General features: G+C 41.0%; 1 protein-coding gene across 2 annotated transcripts in view; it reads right to left on the bottom strand.

The window, feature by feature from the left end:
- Positions 1-22,753, bottom strand: part of PGBD5 (piggyBac transposable element derived 5) — a 123,247-nt gene that overhangs the window by 38,957 nt on the left and 61,537 nt on the right. For both annotated transcript variants that reach the window (XR_009762328.1, XM_061624474.1), the window contains exon 2: positions 8,122-8,549. Coding sequence is in view for 1 of the 2 variants with exons in the window: in XM_061624474.1 (XP_061480458.1) it covers positions 8,122-8,549 (428 nt within the window). In the remaining variant the exon portion in view is untranslated. The remainder of the gene's footprint in view (positions 1-8,121; positions 8,550-22,753) is intronic.

The raw sequence follows: 22,753 nt of genomic DNA, 5'->3' as shown, positions 1-22,753 counted from the left end.
CCCATTGACATGGAGCCACCAGCTGCCACTGCTGGCAACTGGTCCAATATATGACCACTTGGTTCACACCAGTACTCAGGCAAGAAAACATGCTCATATAGAATGCATGACGATAGCCTAGCCTGCGTATTGCTACTGCATGGATAATAGAGGCAAGGGCCATCCATTCCAGATAGATTGTATTCCAGCCAAAGCTGGCAAAGAGCACTCCTGTCCTGGCCACCACCAGCACTTGAGCTTCCCTGTGGCGGTATAATCTGAAAGATGAGGACAAGTACAGCTCAGGCAGGTTTTGATATGGAAGGTTTCAAATCCAGAGATGTCTGCCTTCAAGCTTGGATATTGTTATAACATAAGTTTCTCACCAACATCCTTAAGTCTACACTTTTAAAAGCTTTGGAGCTGCTGCATGTCTTCATTTATACAAGCCCTTAATGGCTCATAAATGATTCACAGCCTCATCTGAAAGCACCGTGGCAAAATGTACGGATTAGACGCAAAAAATAAGAGGTGCATGTGGGAAGCTGTGCAAACTCTGTTTGATATCCTAAAGAATAACGTCTCTAGGCGAGCAGATATCCTGAGCACCAATGGCATATTTTCCCCATATTCCACTGTATGTGGCTCCCCAAATAACTATAAGTACAAGGAGACGGGTAGAGGGCCCTTTGGCTGGTTTGCTCTCTTCAAGAAGGATTGCTTGGTGATCACCCATGACCAAGTAAGACTGTTTTCCAAAATAAGGTCTTTAATGGTAGGTCCATTAGTGACTGTGGAGGCCGATCCTAGATCCACACAGCCTCCCACAGTGAGGACATAGGTTTCCAAGAAAGATTATGGCAGCTTGAAAGGGCTTTGGGCTGAATTTGATCTAACAGCTATGAGAAGAGGGCAGAGCACAGCACTAGAGCACATGCTCTGCATGCAGAAAGTTCCCAGCTCAGTCCCCCACATCTCCAGCTAGCAGGGCTATAAACGACCTCAGCCTGAGCTCCTGCAGTGCCACTGCCAGCCACAGAAGGAAGAGACATATCGATCTATTATTGGTCCATGTCAATTTGTCATGTATTCATGCAAAAGTCCTTTCTGTGCCATTGCTTGATTAATGTGGGGTTTTCTTTTAATCTGCCCCCCCAATTATATTTGATGACATCACAGTATAAACAGAGCAGCCTGCCTTATCTCTCTATGTTCAAGAATACAAAACAAATTTAGTTCCCAGCATCAAAACAGTTAGTGGCGTCGTGAAGAAGCAGATTCGTCAAAATAAAATAGACCAAAAAGAGAATAGTCCCAGACAATATAATGTTCCTCGGAATAGAAATCCCTCTTCTGTTTATATCTTTAGAATGCACTTCCAGGACAGCTTTTTGCAATAGAAACAGAGATAAGCTGTTAATTTCGTGAATAACAGAGAAGAGTTATAGCTCACCCAGAAGTTCTTTAAAGCTGATTCATTTGACAAATCTCTTTTTGCTGCAACAATTTAAACCAAGTAAAAAAAAATAATAGAAAGAAGGGTGCTTGCCTGTTAGTCCGTTTTCTCTTTGAAGAAAAGATAAACGTATCGCATTAATCAGATAGAGCTTGTTCGGAAGTCCGTCCGGCATTGCTGGCTGGACCTTTTCTCATAAATTAATGAAATCCAGTCCTCCCAACAAAAACAGGCTTTTGAGGTTGATCTCTACATTTCTCCCTGCCCGGGAGAAATTTCATCAGTCAAAAAAAAAAATGTTCTGACTGATTTATATCTGAATAAGCTTCTTTTGAGGCGGGAGCCCGTCTCAAAAGCAGGCACAAGCGAAGTCACCCTTCCCGGAAGTGAAAGCCCTGTACATCCTTAGTCATACATAAAACAAGTCTCTCACTCAAACATGCAGCTTTCTTGAGTACTTCATTTAGAAAGGCTGGCTAGATATTTAAATATAAATTTCTATCCAGTGGACTGCAATAGAATTCGACAGAACAGAGGCTGTTGTTTCTTGCCCTATGGAAGGTGTTTTTTTTCCTAAAGAGAAAAAAAAGCTGGAGCATCACTTCTTTTCTCCTCTGTCCTAACTTTCACATAGGCTTGAGTTGGCTAGGAAATAACTCTTGTTTTTTTTCCTGATTCTCTGAAATTTGACGTACTCTGTCCCTATCTGTGATTTCAGATTCCGCTTGCTGGGCTCTGGCTCCTTTGGGAGGAAGGGCAGGATACACATTTAATAAATAAATAAGGCCTCTCTCAGTTTTGCACTTCTCTTCAGAGACAGGCTATGAACATTGCCTTAGAAACCGCTCTTCTGGTTCCCACAACTCTTGTCACCATAGTGCTGTCTACAATGAAAGCTGGGAGAGGTTCTGATTTTTATGTGGGCTTGATGTTCCTCATTTTTGCTGATAAAAAACAAGGGAGCCTTGTAGCACATTAAATAAGAAATTTATTAACACTTAAAACTTTTGTGGATTAGAGTCCATGTCATCAGATGCAAGAAATATTGTCCTCAGCTGCCAGAAATCTTACTATATAATATTTTTCAAAGCATCATGTTATCTGTGAAGGTTTCTGCTCAGGTACGTGCCTGTGAAGAAGTGTTCACAAGTTGCGTGATGCTGCTAGGTGAGGCAAGCTGGGGTAGTGATGGTAGTGTGTGTTTTGCCTCTTGTTTTAGACTTTGAACTCTCAATTCTCTCTGAGTGTTTTGCCATGAAAACTTAGAGGGGTTGTTAAGCAGGCATTTCTGAGTTCAGGTTTTGTAAGATTTTGTTTTAAAATGAGCTTATGGGAAGGAGCAGAACGGCACAGTGGATATTTTCCATTTAACATGGCAGAATGTGAAAAATCCATGCTGGCTATAGTATGCAGCTACTCTAATGGCTGTATAATTTATGGAAATATGTATTCATTTCTATTGCTCTGTCTGAAAAAAGGGTATCAGTCTGGAAAAAGGTGCTTTTGATAAAGGTCTTCAGAATTCTCAAGTTTCTACAACACTTTATCTGTGATATTTGGGACTCTAGATTAGAAAAATCTAATCTACGGTATTTTCTTTTAGGCGCCAGGTTAAGACCTGGTTATACTCCCAGGCATTTTAACGTTCATGTTTTATATTCAATGTTTTTTACTCTACCTTGTTGTGACCTTGTATGTTTTATTGTAACTTTGTATTTTAACTCTGCTGTTCACTGCCCAGAGAGCTATTCGCTATGGGCGGTCTATAAATAAAATAAAATAAATAAATAAATAAATAAATATTAAAATACATATTTAAACTCATATTTTATCCCAACATATGCCCTTCTAAATGTATTTTCTCCCTGTGTAAACCTTTCTAAATGCGATTTCTCCTAAAAGGCCCATTTTCAATGCATTGTGGTACTTGGGAAAAAATTGTGCAGAGAATTATATCGCAAAATTTGGAGAAGTGAGATGTCTGAAGGATCCATACATTAGAATTCCTCAAGGATCACTAAGTCAGAGTAGACAAAAGTGGGCTAAATAGACCAATGTTCTGACTGGTATAAGGGACTTTCATCATACTTCCCCGCAGACTCTAGCCGTTCTCCTCCAGGCATCTTTTCCCCTCAGGTGAATACTAGAAGTGAGCTTAAGTGAGAGAAATGCACCTGGTAGCAGAGGCGCATGGAAGTAAATGGATGATTCAGCACTCCCCCCGCTGCCACCTCAGCACCTTAAAATTACACCATTTCCCAAGCAGATGGATCTGCAGCGGTCATGTTTAATTTGCTCCTGAAGCGACATCCAACCATTAAACTGCTTATTTGGGAGTAGTTAAGAGAACAATCACAAGTGTTGTAGAAAATGAAATTAAAAGGCTAATAACTGAAGGTGCTAATATTAACCCATAAAGCCTTATACGGTTTGGGACTCCAGTATCTGAAGGAATGCTTCTTCCTGTATGAACTTCCCTTGACCTTAATGTCATCTACCAAGGCCCTCCTTAGGATGCCCCCTCCATTAGAGTTATGAAGAGTGGTGATGAGAGAAAGGGCCTTTTCGGTGGTGGGTCCTCACATATGGAAACTCACCTTTTGTGTTTTCAGTTTTTGACAAAGATGTTTCTTTTTCCCCAAGCTTTTTAGTAATTATAGCAATTTTATTGGTTTTAGCAGTGGCACAGCTTTTAAGGTTTTAGAGTTAACGTCTTCCTTCTGCTGATCATTTTAACATTATTTATTGGGGTAGTTGTTTTTGTTGTTTTGGATGGAGAAGTTTTTCATATATATGTGTATAAAGGAGGTTACTGATATCTGTATGTAGTAGCATTTATGGATTTTAAATTGTATTTTCTATTTTGTATTTTGTAAGCCGCCTTGAGGCTTCAGTGGAGGCAACACATGCACTTTAACAGTGATGATAATGAAAACAATAATCTGGCAACAATTTCTAGGATAGGAAGTTATACAGATAAAGAAAGTAATGAAACTACTTTCTTTAGTAAAATGTTGAGGGTCCCCCTCACAAGGTTCAAACTAAGGGATTCCCAGTCTTTCAATAGCCAGTAACAGCCATCCTAAAATCAGGAGCAACCTGAGGTATCCCCTTCCCCCCCCGCTATTTTATACACCACTGTTTGTACATTGTTAACTTTGGCACATTACAAAATAAATTCAATTACCAAAACCCTGTCAAGTGGACAAGGTGCCAAATCTAAAGATCTCTGAATAATTCATTTTGAAGGCTGTGTTAAACCACAGCAAAAGCTGCTATTTCACCATCTGCCAATCTAAAATCTGTGCTCTTCCATTAATACGGAAGAGAGGTGGGCCAAAAAGACAAAGGCCATTTAATTTGCTGTAGCAATCTTCCAGGTAGGGCCAAACAGAGCCAGATGTTCTGCATGACGTAAGGCTGATTCAAACTGTGTGAGGATTCCAAACAGGCAAAGTATTCTTAGGAAAAGGACTTGGAAATGGGGAGAGACACAGAAGATTAAACAGAATTCAGAATTACAGCAGTTGGTATGATTAAGCTTTTCAGCCTTTGATATTGAATGCATTTAAAGGCCAGTTCATATATGTGTATGCGACTTGACTTTTCAGCTCTTGATAACATCCACTGGATGATTGGTATCTGAATGTGTGAATTGTGTGACAAGCTGTGACTAAATCCCACTGCAAGCAATGGGAATATGACCTAAGCCATCATGACTAATTTAAATCAATAATTTTAAGTTAGTTCTAGGGCCAAACCAGATGTGATATTATGTTGTGCTGAAGCATGGCCTGATGGGGGGCTGTAACACTTTGTCCCCATCATGGTCTTGATTAGAGTCACAACAGGGCTGATGGGGGGGTGCAGCTAAGCAATAATGAGCCAACCTGAGACAAATGTCTTGGGCAACGGATGTAGCAAAGCAGTACATTGACACTTTCCAGACCCTAGAATCACAGAACAGTAGAGTTCGAAGGGGCCTGTAAGGCCACTGAGTCCAACCCCTTCCTCTCACTTTCTTCATTATTGCCACTGGATGTCCAGCCATCTGACAAGATTCTCTGCTGCCCCTCCCACCTCCTTGCTGCCTCGCTCTCGCCCACGTGTGGGAAACCTCCAGCCCATGGGTCTAATTAGGCCCGCTAGACCTCCTAACTAGGCCCACGAGGCCATTTCTCCCCAGCCATGCCCACCTGCTACTCACCTAATGTCATAGGACTCCCTGGGCTCCTCCTGGGATGAAAGGCAGGATATAAATCTAATAGAGATGGGGGGGATGCCAGGTATGGAATTGGTAAAACTGTGGCTGCAAATAAGCAATTGGGAGCCTTAGAGCATACTCCTGGTTGTTCCTTTGAAGGCACACCTTGCATTAGGCTTTGTTTACATTTTGCACTGAATGCAAACTGCACTGCTTTTCAGCAGACATCACATCCACTTGCAGGCTCCCAAGTGGATCTACTCCCAGCAGCATAACTTGCACCCCTTCAAAGGCACCAGATTATTCCCTTTGCAAGCAGAGTTTGCTTTCAGCCCTGTTTAAATATGGTGCCAAATGCAAGCCACGCTGCGCCAGTCGGGGAGGAGGGGGACCTGATACTGTCTGTGGAGGGTTGGCCACATCTGGATTTGCCCCATAGGCTAAAAGTAGTTGCCCGCCCTTGCTGTACTCTCTGAAGAAGGGCCGGGGTGGTGGTCCTTCCTCGGAGAGAGGAATTCTGGAAAAGGTGGCCAGGAGAGTGGCTGGGGTTTGCCACAATGGCTAGAAATGCTATTTTTATTGAGGGAATAAAGTAAACTCCTTCCTAAGTTTAAGCAGCATTTCTAGATATTGTGGAGGTGGAGGGAGCAACCTGGACACGTTCCCAGCCATCTTGTCCAGAATGCCTCACTCTGACAAAGGATCCCTTGGACCTATCCTCAGGCTGAGGCAAGGAGGAGGGGAAGAGACTGCCACTGCTAACAGAGTGGCAAAGCAAAGAGAAAAGAAAGTAAGTGGGGGGAAAGGAGCAGGAATGGGGGGGCAGCAAGGAAGAAAGAGGAGGGGGAACAGGGGCATGTCAGGTCAGGCAGTGCAATCTCTTGCACCAGACCTGGATCACACACACATTGCCGCAGCTATCCGCATCTGGAGAAAAGCTCTCTATGGTACTCATGGGAGCTTTCTTCCCAATGTAAACAGCAGTTGGAGAGGGCTCGATCCAGATTAGGACTGTTGCAGGATCAAACAGTTAGAGCCCCTCTACCCTACCCCACTACTGCACCAATCCAGGTTTGCACCCCTCCCACGCTTTTTAGATTTTTTAAAAAAACATGCAACTGCAGATTATGTGAATAACATCACATCTATTTTGGCACCTAGACATGCTTAAAATTTTAGGTGAAATAAGTTAATATGAAAACATCTGTCTGTATTAGCATATCTCTGGTGGCTAATTCTCACATGCTAGTCATCCCCTGATATTGAGTTATCAAGTGGGATAAAAAGAATGATGCCTCAGTCAGCAGAATATCCTCCCAGATTTCACTAGCAGCCTTCAGGGAATACTCTTCATTTAACAAGTACTTTGTACCTTCATTTTGGAAAGAGCATATCATTTGATGCTAGAGTTCCCATCTTTAATTCAATTAAACAATTAGTGATAAAGAGAAATAATATAATTAGAAGACACAAGTTGAATTAATTTATCCCACTGATTCATACCCTTCCAAAATTAGAATCTGGATCTCTTACTATTTTGATTTATTGGTGACTGGTTTCATCTTAATTATGTTACAACCAAGCCAACCAATTTACTGAAAAGAAACATCACATAAGAACGTTAAACCTTAATACTCTGGCATATTTTGTAATTGAACCAAGCATCTGCCTTAGCTCAGGGTGGATCTGCACATGCTTATCATGATGTACCACACCGCGCATAAAGGCACATAGCTGAGCAAATCATTTCCAGTAACACACATTAAAGATAATACACTGCTTAAAGACAGCTATGGAAAACACTGGAGAGATTGGATTATATCCAACATTAGTCATACTTACAGTACACCTATTAAAAGTAATGGACATAACTAGGGATAGAGGAGAAATTTTATTTGGTTCACATTTAAAACCAAATTTCCAATTTCCAAAACAATCTTTCACTTATCCAAATTTTGCAATGTAGTTCTCCAACCAAACAATGCACTGGGCTCCTGCTGGGAGGAAGGGCGGGACATAAATAAAATAATAAATAAATAAATAAATAAATATATTAGGGGGAAATGTGCATACAAATAAATATATTAGTGAAAATTGCATACAAAATGCATTAGGAGAAATTGCTTGCAAAAATGTGTACATTAATCAAAACTGCATACAAAAATGTGTTTAATAGGAGAACTTCGCACTAAAATGCTGAAGAATTTTCATGAGGATTTTTTTTAAAAAAAAAAAGAAAATTGCAAATTGCTGCATAAACTTATTTAAAATTGGAAAAATGAGAAACGAAGAGAACTGAAACTGACAGATCTTTCCATCCCTAGACATAACTTAAGTCCATTGATTTCAATGGGCCTACTCTGAGCAGAACTTGAGTAGTGAAAGGACACGTGCCAGTAGTATGTCCTCACTTCTCCCAGTTTGTGACTGATGGCCTGATCCATAAGTGAAATATTTCCACAACCAAGAAACCAAATCTCACCTGGGTTTGGGAAGGCTTAAAAGCAGAGTCAAAGCTATGTTGCAGAAAGTCCAGAAAGGGCTGGATTTTGTAGAGGCCATGTGTAGTCTGACTGGAACGGAAGGCCACAATATGGAAGTACTTGAGGATCTTCTCAAATCTTGGCTGAGTCATGATGAGTGCTATGCTCTTGTTGCTATAGAAACCACTACTCCAGATGCTGAGTACAGACTCGCAGTGGTGAGTGCTGGTGGATATCATGTATGCAAGAAAAGCCTTGATTTCTGTCAGGGTGACATCCATCCAGGCATCATCACTTCCAAATCGCTCCTGGTACTTCTTGGCATACATATTTGTTTGTACTACCATGTTCTTTAGTATGTTGTCAGGGACAAAAAGTTGGAAGAAGTCCATGGCACTGGCAGTTGGTGGCATTTTGCGATTTGGGCCTGGAAAACGAAAAGAAACATAATGAGTTCGGCCATCTGGTCCATGGACACTCAAATTCATGGATGCTTTCCTACAGCACATACCGTAACCAGAGCTATGATATACCCTATCCAAAAGAAAAAGTAAAAAGTTATGTACCAGGGTAATCCAAATTTTGTGCCAGGAAAAGCTGGGTTTTGTGGCCTATACAAATGATGTGACTCTGGCATATTAGCATCGCAGTTAATCTCATTTTGCCTAATTTAGTCCACATGCTCTTATTTTGCATCATCTGTTCTGAACATAAACATAAGAATTTCCTTCCTGGATCAGACCAAAGGTCTGTCTAGTCCTGCATTCTGGTCTCACAGTGGCCAGCCAGGTGACTACGGAAAGCCCGCAAGCAGGACCTGAGTGTAACAGCACTCTCCTGCTCAAGAAGCACAGCAACTGATATACAGAGAAACACTGCTTCTGATACTGGAGAAAATATATAGCCTTCATGACTCATAGGCATCAATAGCCTTATCCTTCACAAACTTTATCTTCCATGTTCTGGTTTTGCTACATATTGGATGGGGTGAAACTACACGGAGCATAGGAGCCCCTCCCCAAACCATGGAAATTGTGCAGAACAATCACTGTTCACATTTTCTGTTTATTTTGTGTATTTATATACCACCCTTTAACCTATTGGTTCCTAGGGTAGTTTACAGCAGAATAAATAACAACAGAAGCAATAGTAAATCTGAAGAAGGATTTTTTAAAAATCCGAATAAAACACAATTCTACAGCTTGTACTCAGAAGTTAGTTCCACTAAATTCAACAAGACCTATTCTGTAGTAAGATGGTTTAGGATTGGAACCTGTTTTGACCACCCCTTTCACTTCTGAGATTTCAGCCCACATTCCTATCCACTTTCATCTATATCTTTCCAGCCACAAGGACTAGAAACCTGCTTTGCAAAGAGCTGGTATTCCAAGGAATCTGGATTACATGTCCAATGCTACATGCTCTGCAAACCTGTGTAATCAAAGCCCTGTCTACAATCCAGTCTTGGTTTGGCAAAGGAGTAGGGATCTTTAAAAAACACACACACACCCCCCATAAAATATGCACAGTTTTCACACTCCCTTGGAGGTGATCTGTCAGGGGCCACATGCTGCTGGTGGACGCTGAGGCCACCTTTTTCTGTCTCTCTGTCTCTCTCTTTGTTTGTACCATTCCTTTTACTTTTAGACAGGTGACCCCTTACAACCCCTGACCTAGTGTGGCCATGTGGTGCTCTTTATAGAGAAGGCAGTTCTCTATTTGAAGGGCTGTCAAAGGACAATCCTTTATTGGAAAGAGTTGTCTCTTTGAAGGGCTGTCTGGTCCCAGCCTAATTTAAAGATAAAGGGAAGAAGGGAGAAACCATGAACAGTTAGCAGGTGGGCAGCAAACTCACAATCTTCCCCACAGGTCACAGTCTTCCCCAGTGTCTTCATAAAAGGGCCCTGGATGCCAGCACAAAATGGCTGCCATGGGGATCAAAAAAAGAGGTGCCAGTAGTCTGTACCAGTGAGTGCTATCACAAAATAAGCCCTGTCCTTCCCAACTATTTCCATTTAAATGATACCAATAATGTATACATTTGCATATGTGCAAACTTTTGTATTCATAAGGCACAGTACCTAACAAAAGAAAATGAGTTTTTAAAAAGCCATGTACATAATAGATGCTTCAGAAAACGAGGTTGATAGTGGGAAGTATAGAATCTTCTATTATGATGATTTTTTGCACAATTATATTTCCAATAGCTGGCGTTCCTTTTTGGAGATGTGATGATGTTAAAATGGTACTTATTTACTCAACAGATGTGTTTCCTGAGTGCAATCATTTCTATGTGTCTGCATTAATGCTCAAAAAGATTTGTTTCTTATGCAATAAAATATACAGCCCTAATCCATCCAGGCACAGGTACAGGTACAGCTTGACTAGGGTTGCCAGATATCGGGTCTTCGTCCAGAGACTCCAGTTTTGTGGGGTCCTCTCTGGGTCTCCAGGTGACTAACCTTAATCTCTGGACTCTTAGCTTTCATTTTTAAAAAAAATTAAGTGTCTAGGTGATCTGGTCCAAAAGATAGAAACCAAAATGTCAGCCACCCCTTCCACAACTTCTGTTAGTACTGGCTGCTCTAATCCCTGCCCTTTCAGGTTTTTAGCCAATAAGTGAAGTCAGTGTTGTGATTGACAATAGCAAGAGCTAAACTTCATTTCAGATTCTGAGAACAGTATCCTTTTCCTGCTTGTCTCATATCAGGAATTCAGTAAATATATAGCATTCAGCAGCATAAACTTTCTCTGTACAGGATTGGGACTTGCTTCTGAGTAAACATGCATAGGATTGCACTACAACAGAAGATCACAGAAGGATCTTGGTAGGCACAAAAGTGTACATGCAGGGTTTTTTTTAATTACTTGCAAAAATGGTATATTATACTTTTTATCTTTTAAATAATTTTTGAACAGAAGTTTTTAAAAGTGTACATGCTGCAGTGTTATACTTTTCAAATTAAGGAGTCAAACAAGTTTAAATTTTACTAGACTGTTGAAAAACTCAGCTTATTTGTCTTATTCATAACCTGTTTTAAAAACCTTCCTAATATGAAATTTTTCTGGGAGTAAAGCTGCAATGCTAATTCCACATACCTGGGAGCTAACCCCACTGAATTCAGTAGGACTTACTTTTGAGTAGACATGGTTAGGATTGTGCTGAAAATCAATGGGACTTTTGAGTGAACACAGAAAAGGATTGTATTGTATATCTTTCTCTCCCCCTCTGATCTTTTTTTTTTTTAAGCAGTAAGGCAGGGCTTACTTAGGTGTCACTGCTTTTACTTGGCAGAGAACTAATACTTATCTTTAAAAAAATGTTCTACAATGGCCAACTGGTTTTGACAATAAACTATTACATGGGGTGTATGTATTTTACATCTCTACTGTGTGTGTATCTGGAATATTTCCAACAACCCTGTGAGGTAGGGCTAGAAACCAAGGCAGCTCACAACAAGAAATAAAGCCATTTAAAATCCAGTAACTGTAAAACAAATATAAAACAGTTGCAAAACAACTTAAAGTAGCATGATTCTGAATTTTGGATTGGGTGAGTGAAATTCCTTATCATTGAACTGCAGTCCTGTGTGTGCTTCCCTGTCTGAGTAAGCCCCACTGAATACATTGGGACTTACTACTGAGTAAGCATGCATGGGATTGCACTATAAATATATTTACAGGTTGTGTAAATAATAAACATCTTTGACATTCACACTTACATAAATATTTCTTCATATTATATCTTGATATGTGTCTCATTTCACACAATGGTTGTAAATTATCATTTACAAATGATTACTTCCTCTACATTTTAAGCATGCCATTCTTCCTTGGGGTGGTCATGGTCCCCCTCTGTTGTTTTCACCCTGAGGGACAGATTAAACTGAGAGATGGTGCGTAGCCCATGGTCACCCAGCACACTTTGTCGCTTATTCCCATTTTAAATTTTAATTAATTCAATTAATTTAATTCCATTTTAAAATTTAATTAAAATGACTTACACGTAGGCAAAGTTTATGAAGTAATGCAGATCCACATTTAAAGCACATCCAACTCACATTTAAAGCACATGACTTCCCCTAAAGAATCCTGGGAAGTGTAGTTTCCCCCTCACAGTTATAGTTCCCACCACCCTTAACAAACTACAGTTTCCAGGATTCTGTAGTGGGATTCATGTGCATCAAATGTATGTTGAATGTACTTTAAATGAATGATGTGCAGTCATTAGTGAATTGAAAATAATTTTAAAAGATACTTTGTTAAACAGGGCTGTAGCTCAGTGGTAGGGCACATGCTTTGCATGCAAAGGTCCAAAATTCAATATCTGGAAGAGACTATTGCCTAGAATCCTGGAGAGCCAATGCTAGTCCATGTCATCAGTACTGAGCTAGATGGTACCAAATGGCCTGACTCAGTACAAAAGAGGAAAGAGATTCAAGGGCCACAATGACTGCAAAATTATTTATTTTATTTACAACATTTATATACTGTAAAAAACCTCAAAACGGTTTATAGAAAGAATTAAAACAATAAAATTATTGGCAAAAACAGTTAAAGACAGGTATTTAAAACATTCAAAATAATACAACCAACAATGAGTTAAAAACAGATATAAAAAACATAATATCTTCTGCTTGACACTGTGAAGGGCTAGCGGGGACATAAATAATTTTCTTTGTTATTAATGTTGATGGTTTCTTCTGGGTTTTTTAAATTGTTTTTTGCCTGCTCCCCATAAACTGGCAAAACAAAAGAGGTTCCTTACAGTTCAGGTGTTCCTTACAGTTCAGGATCTTGTAGATTCATTTGTTACCAAAAAAAAGGAAAATTTAAAAAAGTAAATTCAATTGGTAATAATGGCTTGAATAAAATGTACTTTTAATATACAAAATGTGATAATTATATGGAAAACCAGCTTGCACATAACTACATTTTATGTTCCTGAAGTAACAAAGTGACGTTCAATCTGTAAAAAGTGCTAATATTGCATTTTTCAATTTTTCTGAAAAAAACCAGGAAAAAAAGTTTTTTCCATTGCTTCAGAATTTCCGGAAATTTTACATCTCTACTCCTGAGTGCTCACAACTACCATCTTCACAACATTAGGCTCCCTTCTTTCTACAATGGCTTTCTGGTGACTGGCCCAGCCTTAGGGCACTTAAACCTTCTTGCCAGAAGCAGGTAGGGTAGATTAAATGTTTCTTACCCAAGCTCTCTAAGCAGGCGAGAAGGAATAATTCCGTCACTTCAGCTGGACCTGGAAACACCTTCATCTATCTTAAATTTCCAATCAGAGAATTTTTTTTTGTTTGAGTAGTATGCTCCAAGCAACTGTGGTTGATTCTTAATGTATCATGCTTAATGATGTCACTAGGGCCCCGCCCCTATGATATCACTAGGGCCACCCACTATGACATCACTAGGGTCTGCCCCCATGACATCACTAGGACCTGCCCCTGAAATCTCAGGGTTTGGGATGCTTCTGATCTGGCAACCCTAAGCTTGATTCATAGCAGGCTATTGACATAGGTCTTTTCTTTTCCTCCTCCTTCAGCCTTGAACAGCAGGAAGCAACGCGAACCATTCACCAGCCTCCACCTACCCAGGATACTGGCCTGCAAGTTATTCCACAAGTAACTTACAGGCTGGGGTCCTGAAGAAGAAAGGGACAAGTAGGTGGCTAGATGAAAGGTGTGCCTTCTCTTCTGAGTTATGGCCAGTTTTGTACAACCTGCATGTGTCCATGTGCGCATATACATTTTTTCTTGCCCTCCAGATGTTTTGGATAACTGTCATCAAGCCCAGCAAGTGTGGTCACATGCAATGGAGCTGTAGTTCAAAACATTTGGAGGGCACCAGGTTGGGGATGGCTGTAAAACTGTATTCAGTTGTTTCATATATTGCTGAACCTGTTGGACTAATCTTACCTTTTTTAAAGGCATTTGGAACATGGAAGTGAAGCAATTATTTTTCTCCAACCTATTCAACAGGGTGCGGAGTCCTCAAACAAACACATGCACATCATTCCAACAAAAAAAACCCCACCCAGTTGTGGTCAGGATTAGGCCACTTGCTATTAAAGTCTCTTGTGATTTACATTCCAAAACAGACATGGCAGGAATCTAGTATGCCTGTACTCTGTACACTGTGTTCTGGCTCTGATAAGCACGACTGCTTACAGCAACAGTTCTGTGGAATCCAGCATCCTGAAGCAGAGAGAGAGAGAGAGAGGAAACCACACATCCAATCTGCCAACTAACATTACAGTTTTAAAAAAAGTCAGTGCGTCATAGGCAGCTTAGAAGGATGCATATTCCCAAATCATGATCAACCAAACGCTGCAACAGCTCCGTTCTGCAAATTATGGTCCTGCAAATTAGTTAATTATTTTGCACTACTGCTTTGGTTGATCAGGTTCTTCTTAAAACGTAAGAGTACCAGAGATACTCAGATTATTATTTTTTAATCCAGCCTTCATTGTTGCAATGATAAGCTTGGAAAAAGGATGAAAACATGCTAAATACCTGATAAGACTGAGAAAGGTTAAGGACAAAATCGTATTTCTTATACCAAAGGGGAACAATTTCAGAATAAAAATAAATGTCAGTGAAGAGTGTCAAACTCTTAATTTTATTGGGCTGACTCCAGAGAAAGCCAGAGTCAGGCCATAACTTCTATTACAGAATAAAAAGATGGGCATGTTAAAATCCCATTGATTTCAGCAGGGTTTAGACACACCAAAGTATTTCTAGATTGTACCTAGATACACAATATTGTAAATTCTTAGGCCAATAATACAGAAACCAGTTTTTCAATTTCATCTCCAGAAAGTCACCCCCTGCCCCATTTGAATACTCCCACTGTAGCATTCCCCACTTCTACCCCTCAAAAAGGCAATAATAAATTATTCTCTAAAATGCATTAAAAACGTACTAATTTTGGAAGTTTTCCTTCTTCAGGGGCAATCTGAATAATTCTTGGCTGTAGGGCATTCCTTTTTTATTCAGTTTGATTCAGAAATGCCCTAGAGCCAAGAAGCTTATTCAGCCACAAGTTCCTTGAGCAAATTACTTATGAAGATGCAAGACTGACGATGATTTGAAAATAATATGGCAGAAGCCCATGATGTACCCACACATTACTTTTTCCCAATCCCTACTGTGATCTCAAGTCAAACAGGTTTTTCTAACACTACCAAAACCTGTTTATCAGAAGGAAGTGTATACATCACAGGCAAAAATATCTTTCTCACACAACCTTCAACAATCTGAAAAGGCTATAATCTGTCCTCCAGCCTTAGATTGGCAGAGCTGGCTGTTTCATTCACAGCTGAATGCAGGCTGAAGACCATTCCTACAGGTAAAAAAAAAAAGTGCTTCAAGGTTAAACATGATTTTTGCAGTGGGGCTCTTACATAGGGAAGGTCCATAGCTCAGTGGCAGAGTGTATGTTTTGTGTGCAGAAGGTCCCAGTTTCAATCCTTGGTATCTGCAGGTAGGGCTGGGAGACACTCCTGCCTGAAACCCTAGAGAACTGCTGCCAGTATTGACAATACTGAGCTAGATGCACTACTGGTCTACCTTGGTAGCTTGTTATGGTTAAGTCCCATTTTGACAATCCACAAATGCACATAGGTGTTTCAAAGGATGCTAAAAGACTTTCTTAACATTAGCTGTGAAAATACGCTTAGCTAAAGCTGAACATGCTAAATCTGTAGCATGGTCATTGAGACCCTATGGATTTAATACAACCCTCCTCCCGTCCCTTTTTGCCATAAGATAAAGAAATAAAACCTAGCCTAGATTTCCAACAAATATTTTCTATGAGACCTCATTCAAATATCCTTGCAATGACAGTAGTCTTTGTCCAAAAAGAATTGGTGGGTACATAGGGGGAGGCTATCAACCACAGAGAACTTTACTTTGTCCATGTAAAAACCTCACCATGGTTCACACTCATTTGATAGGCCATCAGATTATTCCCTGTAGTAATAGCTCCACTGACTAGCAATTAAAAGCAACCCTACACAATATGCTTCATAGGACCTTTGGGTGGTTTAACACAACAGTGAAGCTACAGGAACAATTTGTTAATGTGTTTACAGCTGTAAAAGACAGATTAGGAGCTATGCAAGATCCTTAATGACTGCTGAATAGACAATACAATGCAGGGTGGACCAAAATAATGTTCCAAAATAATGGATGTTTTCCTATGGGTCTACTGTATAGGGCAGAAGAAAATAAGTCCTACAACATAGTTGAAACATGACAGATGCTCAAGGTGTAAGTTGTGTTTTTCTAATGGGTGCATTCTCAGCAGAGAATCAGAGGCACCCAAGCAGAAGAACATGGCTCAATAGCTGCAATTCACCTGCAGTCTAGCATGCATTCCTAGTCCCGAGGCAAAGGGTTTGGCAAAGGAAAGGAAAGAGCAACAGTAACTGCCACTCAAGCCAACACTGGATATCCCTAGTGTGGACAACTGATAATCAATATATAAGGAAGGACACCCAACATTTACATTGGTCTTCAACCAGTGGGTTGCCCCAGCAGTATATATGCATTATTACACTGCTGTCATCACAACCATCTTTTGGAGAGAAAAGAAAGCCTTAGCAGCAGAAAGAATGGCAAAGAAGTCTGACTGATACTGATTCAGACCTTTGATTCATCTAGCTCAGTACTGTATCTATGACAGCCTTTGACAACCTGGTGCCCTTGAGAGATGTGTTGCACAACAACTCCCACCCGCCCCAGCCAGCACAGCCCATGCTGACTCGGGCTGACAGGAGTTATCCAAAACATCTTGAGGACACTAGGTTGGCAAAGGCAGATCTATGCTGACTGGCAACAGCTTTCTAAGGTTTGAGATAAGAGGCATTTTCCAGCTGTACCTGCAGATGCTGAGGAGATGACAAAGACAGACAAAAATGAGAAAATTAATAAGAAAGAGAAGTTCAGGGCTATGCAGATCTAGAAAAATATAGGAAAGAAAAACAAAAGGGAAGGTTTAACAACACAAGAACACAAGAAAAGCCTTCTGGATCGGGCCAGGAGCCCATCTAGTCCAACATCCTGTTCTCACAGTAGCCAACCAGATGCCCAAGGGAAGCCTGTAAGCAGGACCTGAGTACAAAAATACTCTCCCTTCCTGTGGTTTCCAGCAACTAGTATTCGAAAACACAGTACCTGTGACCAGGGCCGGCCCCACCCTGGCACCCGCACGCATGCCCCACCTACCTACCTACCTACCTACCAGGCAGGTGGGGGGGCAGGCAAGCGAGCGAGAGTGTGGGGCAGGGGGAGAGCAAGCAGGCATGGATGGGCAGCTCCCTCCCTGTGATCCATGGCAGGAAGCTTGCCACGGAAAGGGAGCAATACTCCTCCACCACAATGAGGGTGGGGGTGGGGGGAAGGCGAGTGAGTGGGAGGAGAGGGCGAGCGAGCAAGGGGGTGGGGGGAGGGTGAGCAAGGGAGTGGGGGTGTGCCGGCAAGCTGACAGGCAGCTCCCTCCCTGCAATCCTCCCTGCTGCAGGTGGGGAGCATTACTCTCCCACCATAGCAAGGGTGGGCAAGCAAGTGAGCGGTGGGGGAAGGGGGAGTGAGTGGGGGAGCGGGTGAGTGAGCAGGCAGGGGGAGGGGAAGGGGGTGAGGGGGAGTGCAAGTGAGGGGGCAGGGGAGGGCGAGTGAGGGGATGGGCAGCTCCCTCCCTGTGATCTGCAGCAGGAAGAGGAGCACTACTCCCCCACTATAACGAGGGGCCCCTGTGGGCCATGGGGCCCTCAGCCAGGGCCCCACCTGGCTGCCCTTTGGAGCTGGCCCTGCCTCCAACTATGGAGGCAGATCAGAGCCATTGTGGCTAATAGCCACTAAAGAGAATCATTACAGTGCTGGCATTAGGCCGTACTGCCAAAGGATGTTTTCATCAGGTCTGGAAAGTTACAAGCATGTGTTTTGAGAAGCAGTCTTATCTGCCATGTCTGGCCTGAGAGAGCAGACTTGGTCAGACAGGTTGTCATGGTAATGGGAGATAACAGCTGGGAAAGTTGTAACAGCCAGTTGTTGGTTCTTCTGTTCTTCTGCTTTATGCCTCTGATCTGTGAGGCTGCCCTTCTGCACCATGCCTCTGAACTGAGAGGCTGTCTTACTTTTGCTTTTGAAGAGAAATGTGCTGTAGAGCTAGGGGGGGGGGAAACTGCTGAAAAGCCTTAATGTCTTAATAAAGACTCTTAACATGCTCTAATGCTCTGAAGAAGTTTCTTGCTCAACTTAACTCCAACGTAATGTATGCTGTTTCACGCAACAACGCACACACGCCAACATACAGGTGGGTCCCATGTTGCTTAAATGGGGTCATAAGAACATAAGAAGAGCCTGCTGGATCAGGCCAGTGGCCCATCTAGTCCAGCATCCTGTTCTCACAGTGGCCAACCAGGTGCCTGGAGGAAGCCCACAAGCAGGACCTGAGTGCAAGAACACTCTCCCCTCCTGAGGCTTCCGGCAACTGGTTTTCAGAAGCATGCTGCCTCTGACTAGGGTGGCACAGCACAGCCATCATGGCTAGTAGCCATTGATAGCCCTGTCCTCCATGAATTTGTCCAATCTTCTTTTAAAGCCATCCAAGCTGGTGGCCATTACTGCATCTTGTGGGAGCAAATTCCATAGTTTAACTATGCGCTGAGTAAAGAAGTACTTCCTTTTGTCTGTCCTGAATCTTCCAACATTCAGCTTCTTTGAATGTCCACGAGTTCTAGTATTATGAGAGAGGGAGAAAAACTTTTCTCTATCCACTGTCTCAATGCCATGCATAATTTTATACACTTCTATCATGTCTCCTCTGACCCGTCTTGATTTAGAAAGCTGAACAACCATTAAATAAATATTTTTGTAACACTGTGTATAGCTGTTAACCAACGTAAATGTCTCTACCACAATATAAAGCACAAATACCCAAAAGTACATAAACTATTATATTGATTTTACTTTTATTTTATTTATTATATTCATAAAATCTACTGGAAAAGGTCAAAACGCTGCTGCCATCATAGTCATGCCATAGTTTAAAATTAGTTTTCAGGTGATTCTTGAGGATCCGGTGACTCGACAGTCTACCTGCCAGAGGTTTGCACTTTCAATTTCCTCATCTACATGCCATGAAGAAGGTTTAAAGAATATCTCAGTGAATTGGTTCTCTTTTGCCCACCAACATCAAACTTGATCATATCTTTTACTGTGCTGGCAGTAAAGTGATCCACATATGGCATCTCAGGGACTATCCATTAATTTACAGTCACCTTGCATGGGCAAAGGCTGACTGCAAACCTGCATGCTCAGGGCCTGATACCTAGCACTGTCTCACAACCTGTAGCTCTGTTCCAAAGGCTAAACATTTCAATTCTTATCTCCCTGATGTCATAAAAACAGCATTGCAGACTGAGGTATGATGGCATATAAAAGATAAGGCTGCTTCTTCACTAAGCTCATATGCGGGCATGGCAGCCTTCTATAACAGTTTCTCTTCTGGATTTAAGACCGAAACTGAATTTCATTACATTTCCCTATGTTTATGTAACAAACTAAAATTTCATACTGTGACCAGTTACTTGGGGGGGGGGGAGGGAGGGAGAGAAAGAGACTCACAATTGACTGTATTTCTACCAATAAATTATATGTGCAGCTGGCTTCTATTGTGAATTGTGCCAATCAGTATTACTGGCACCCAAACAGACGCTCGCCTCCCACATTTTGTGCTGGTGCCTTATGGATAGGAGTGTGAAGCTGGAAGCCACATAACACTTTTCAAATCAATCATTTAAAGGGCCATCAAATCAATCATTTAAAGGGCCACAACTTGCACAATTATCATCTGGTTGGGAGAATGGGGAAATTGGGAGGGGAGGTATATTTACTACTTCAGTCCTGATCCTCAACTTTTTGCTGCTGTGCTGTCTGCTAGTCATTCTCTCTTCTTCCTATGTTCAGGCATAAGTGTCATTCCTTAAGTAACCAAAATGGCACCACAATATATGTTGATATCAGTAGGCCTGGGAAAACCCAAGTTTTACAGAAATATAACAAATCTTAAGGGGAAAAAGCCATTTGAGGGCTCCCCAAAAAGTGCCCAGTGAGGACTGAGTTCCATGACCACAGAATGCTGACTTTTGGAAGGGAGGCAAACTGGGAATGAGGAGAAACGAAATGGAGTATCCTGGAGTAGGGCACCTTTGATTGACTGCAACTATGTTCATCTTGAAATTCAAAATTTAAAATAAAGCCTCCACATATATGTCAGAGCCCCATGATAAGCCATGACACTTTCAGCTCAAGGAATTTATTTGTCAGGCCCATAAGTCATGACTATTAAAATAAAGGTACAAGCCAATAAATCCTTATACCATAAAAGCAAAATTACATGTTCTCAGGGTATAGCCCTCCAGTATCTCGGGGGAGGGGGGTGTCCTAGACCCCTTACTTTTTTGAGAACCAAGTCTCAATAGGATCCCTATGCCTCCAGTGTCCAATGAGCCAATCAGCATGAAGAAAAAGTGTGTTAGCCACTGAGAAGAGTCCTTTAACTTGCTTCCTTGTCCTTTCCTGCTGATTGGAGCCAATCAGAGTGAAAGGAGGTGACCTGGATCAGACAATGTTGATCACCACTGATCTAGAGGGAAAGGGTATCGGGAGAAAGTATGAATCAATGGGTAAACATTTCCTGTTGCTCGTTAAGTCAGACCCATTTACAGGTGTAACATCTTATTTCCCATAACTATTTTTAAAAAAGAACCTGCTCCTACAGTCATCCCCAGCTATTTAATTATACAAAGAAACAATCACAATTGCATGATTCTGTATCAAGGGTCAGGATACCAAAATAAAAGTAGTTCATGAAACAGAAGTCATCGGACTTCCGGGAAGGGTTGCTTTGCCTGTGCTGCCTCTGAGTCGAGCTCTCGTCTCAGAAGAAGTTTTTTCAGCTTTAAAATCAGTCAAAACGTTCTTTTTGACTGGTAAAGATTTTCTCCCAGACAGGGAGAAACATAGAGATTAACCACAAAGCCTGTTTTTGTGGGGAGGACTGGATTTCATTTATTTATGAGAGAAGGTTCAAACTGCAATGCCGGACGGACTTTCATCAAGCTCTAGCTGATTACAGTGACACGTTTATCTTTTCTTCAAAGAAAAACGGACTTTAACAGGCAGATAAGCATCCTTCTCTCTATTTTCTTTTTTCACTTGGTTTAAATTGTTGCAGCAAAAAAGAGATTTGTCAATGAATCAGCTGTGAAGAACTTCTGGGTGAGTTATGGCTTTTCTCTTTCACTCACGAAATTAAGGAGGAAAGAAATCGAAAAAGCTTATATTTGTTTTTATTGCAAAAAGCTGTCCTGGAGGTGCATTCTAAAGATACCAACGGAAGAGGGATTTCTATTTCGAGGGGGGGGGAAACAATTAATTTTTTTTGAGTCTATTTCATTTTGACGAATCTGCTTGTTCATGACGCCACTAATTGTTTTGATGTTGGGAACTAAGTTTGTTTTGTATTCCTGAACACATAAAAGATAAGGCAGGCTGTATTGTCTACACTGATGTCAGCAAGCCTGTAATATTAACCCAATTGTGGCTGAAATAATTTTTGTTTCTGTGGTTTTAAGAATGACAACCAGGAAAGTGATTGAGACCATGGAAGAAATTATGTTTCAGAAAATAATGGGTGAGATTGAGATAACGAAACAAACCCTGAGACAGGGTAGACAGGAGATGAAAATTGAATTTAACAAAAAGACGCAGGAGCTTAAAGAAATAGGAGATTCTGTGAGAGAGGTGTTTGATGAGATTAGAGATGAGAAAAGAAAAATTAAAGGGAAGCTACAAGCCCTGGAGATTGGAACAAATGTGAAATTGGAAAAAGATTTGGAGTTTATGGATGTTAGAAATAAAGTTTACTGTTTGGAATTCAACGTTGTCTCTGAAGAAATTAATGAAGATTTTGGTGGTAAAGTTATCAATGTCTTGGATAATTTTCTGGACTGGAATGATGTGATGGAGCTTGACATAGAAAAAATCTATGGAGTTGGCTACAGATATGTGACAGTGGAGAAACTCTTAAGAGATGAGCCAGTGCATTTTGTAAAAAAGAAGAACAGAGATATCACTTTGCAGCAATATTTCAGCAACATATTCAGAATTCTTGACTGGAATGATGTGATGGGGCTTGACATAGAAAAAATTTATGGAATTAACTACAAATATGTGACAATGGAAAAACTTTTAAGAGATGAGCCAGTGCATTTTGTAAAAAAGAAGAGCAGAGATGTGACTTTACAACAATATTTCAGTAACATATTCAGAATTGATGGCAAGGACATATTTGTGATGGGGGAAATTCCCATCAGACTCTTGTTATATGACTATGGCTATGACAGCAAGATCATCATGGGATACTGATAATGGATGAATGGATACTGAAACCACTGGATTTAACAGGACTATTGAAGATGGAAGATGGAATTAATATTGATAATGGAAGAATGGTTATGGAAATTATTGGACCTAACAGATTTGACGAGATGGATTAATCAATATGTTTATTTGGACTATGGCTATGACAACAAGATTATTATGGGATACT

This window comes from Rhineura floridana, chromosome 4, assembly GCF_030035675.1.
Source record: "Rhineura floridana isolate rRhiFlo1 chromosome 4, rRhiFlo1.hap2, whole genome shotgun sequence".
Lineage (NCBI taxonomy): Eukaryota > Metazoa > Chordata > Lepidosauria > Squamata > Rhineuridae > Rhineura > Rhineura floridana.
The sequence above is the reverse complement of the archived record's forward strand: the minus strand, read 5'-3'. Positions and strand labels throughout refer to the sequence as shown.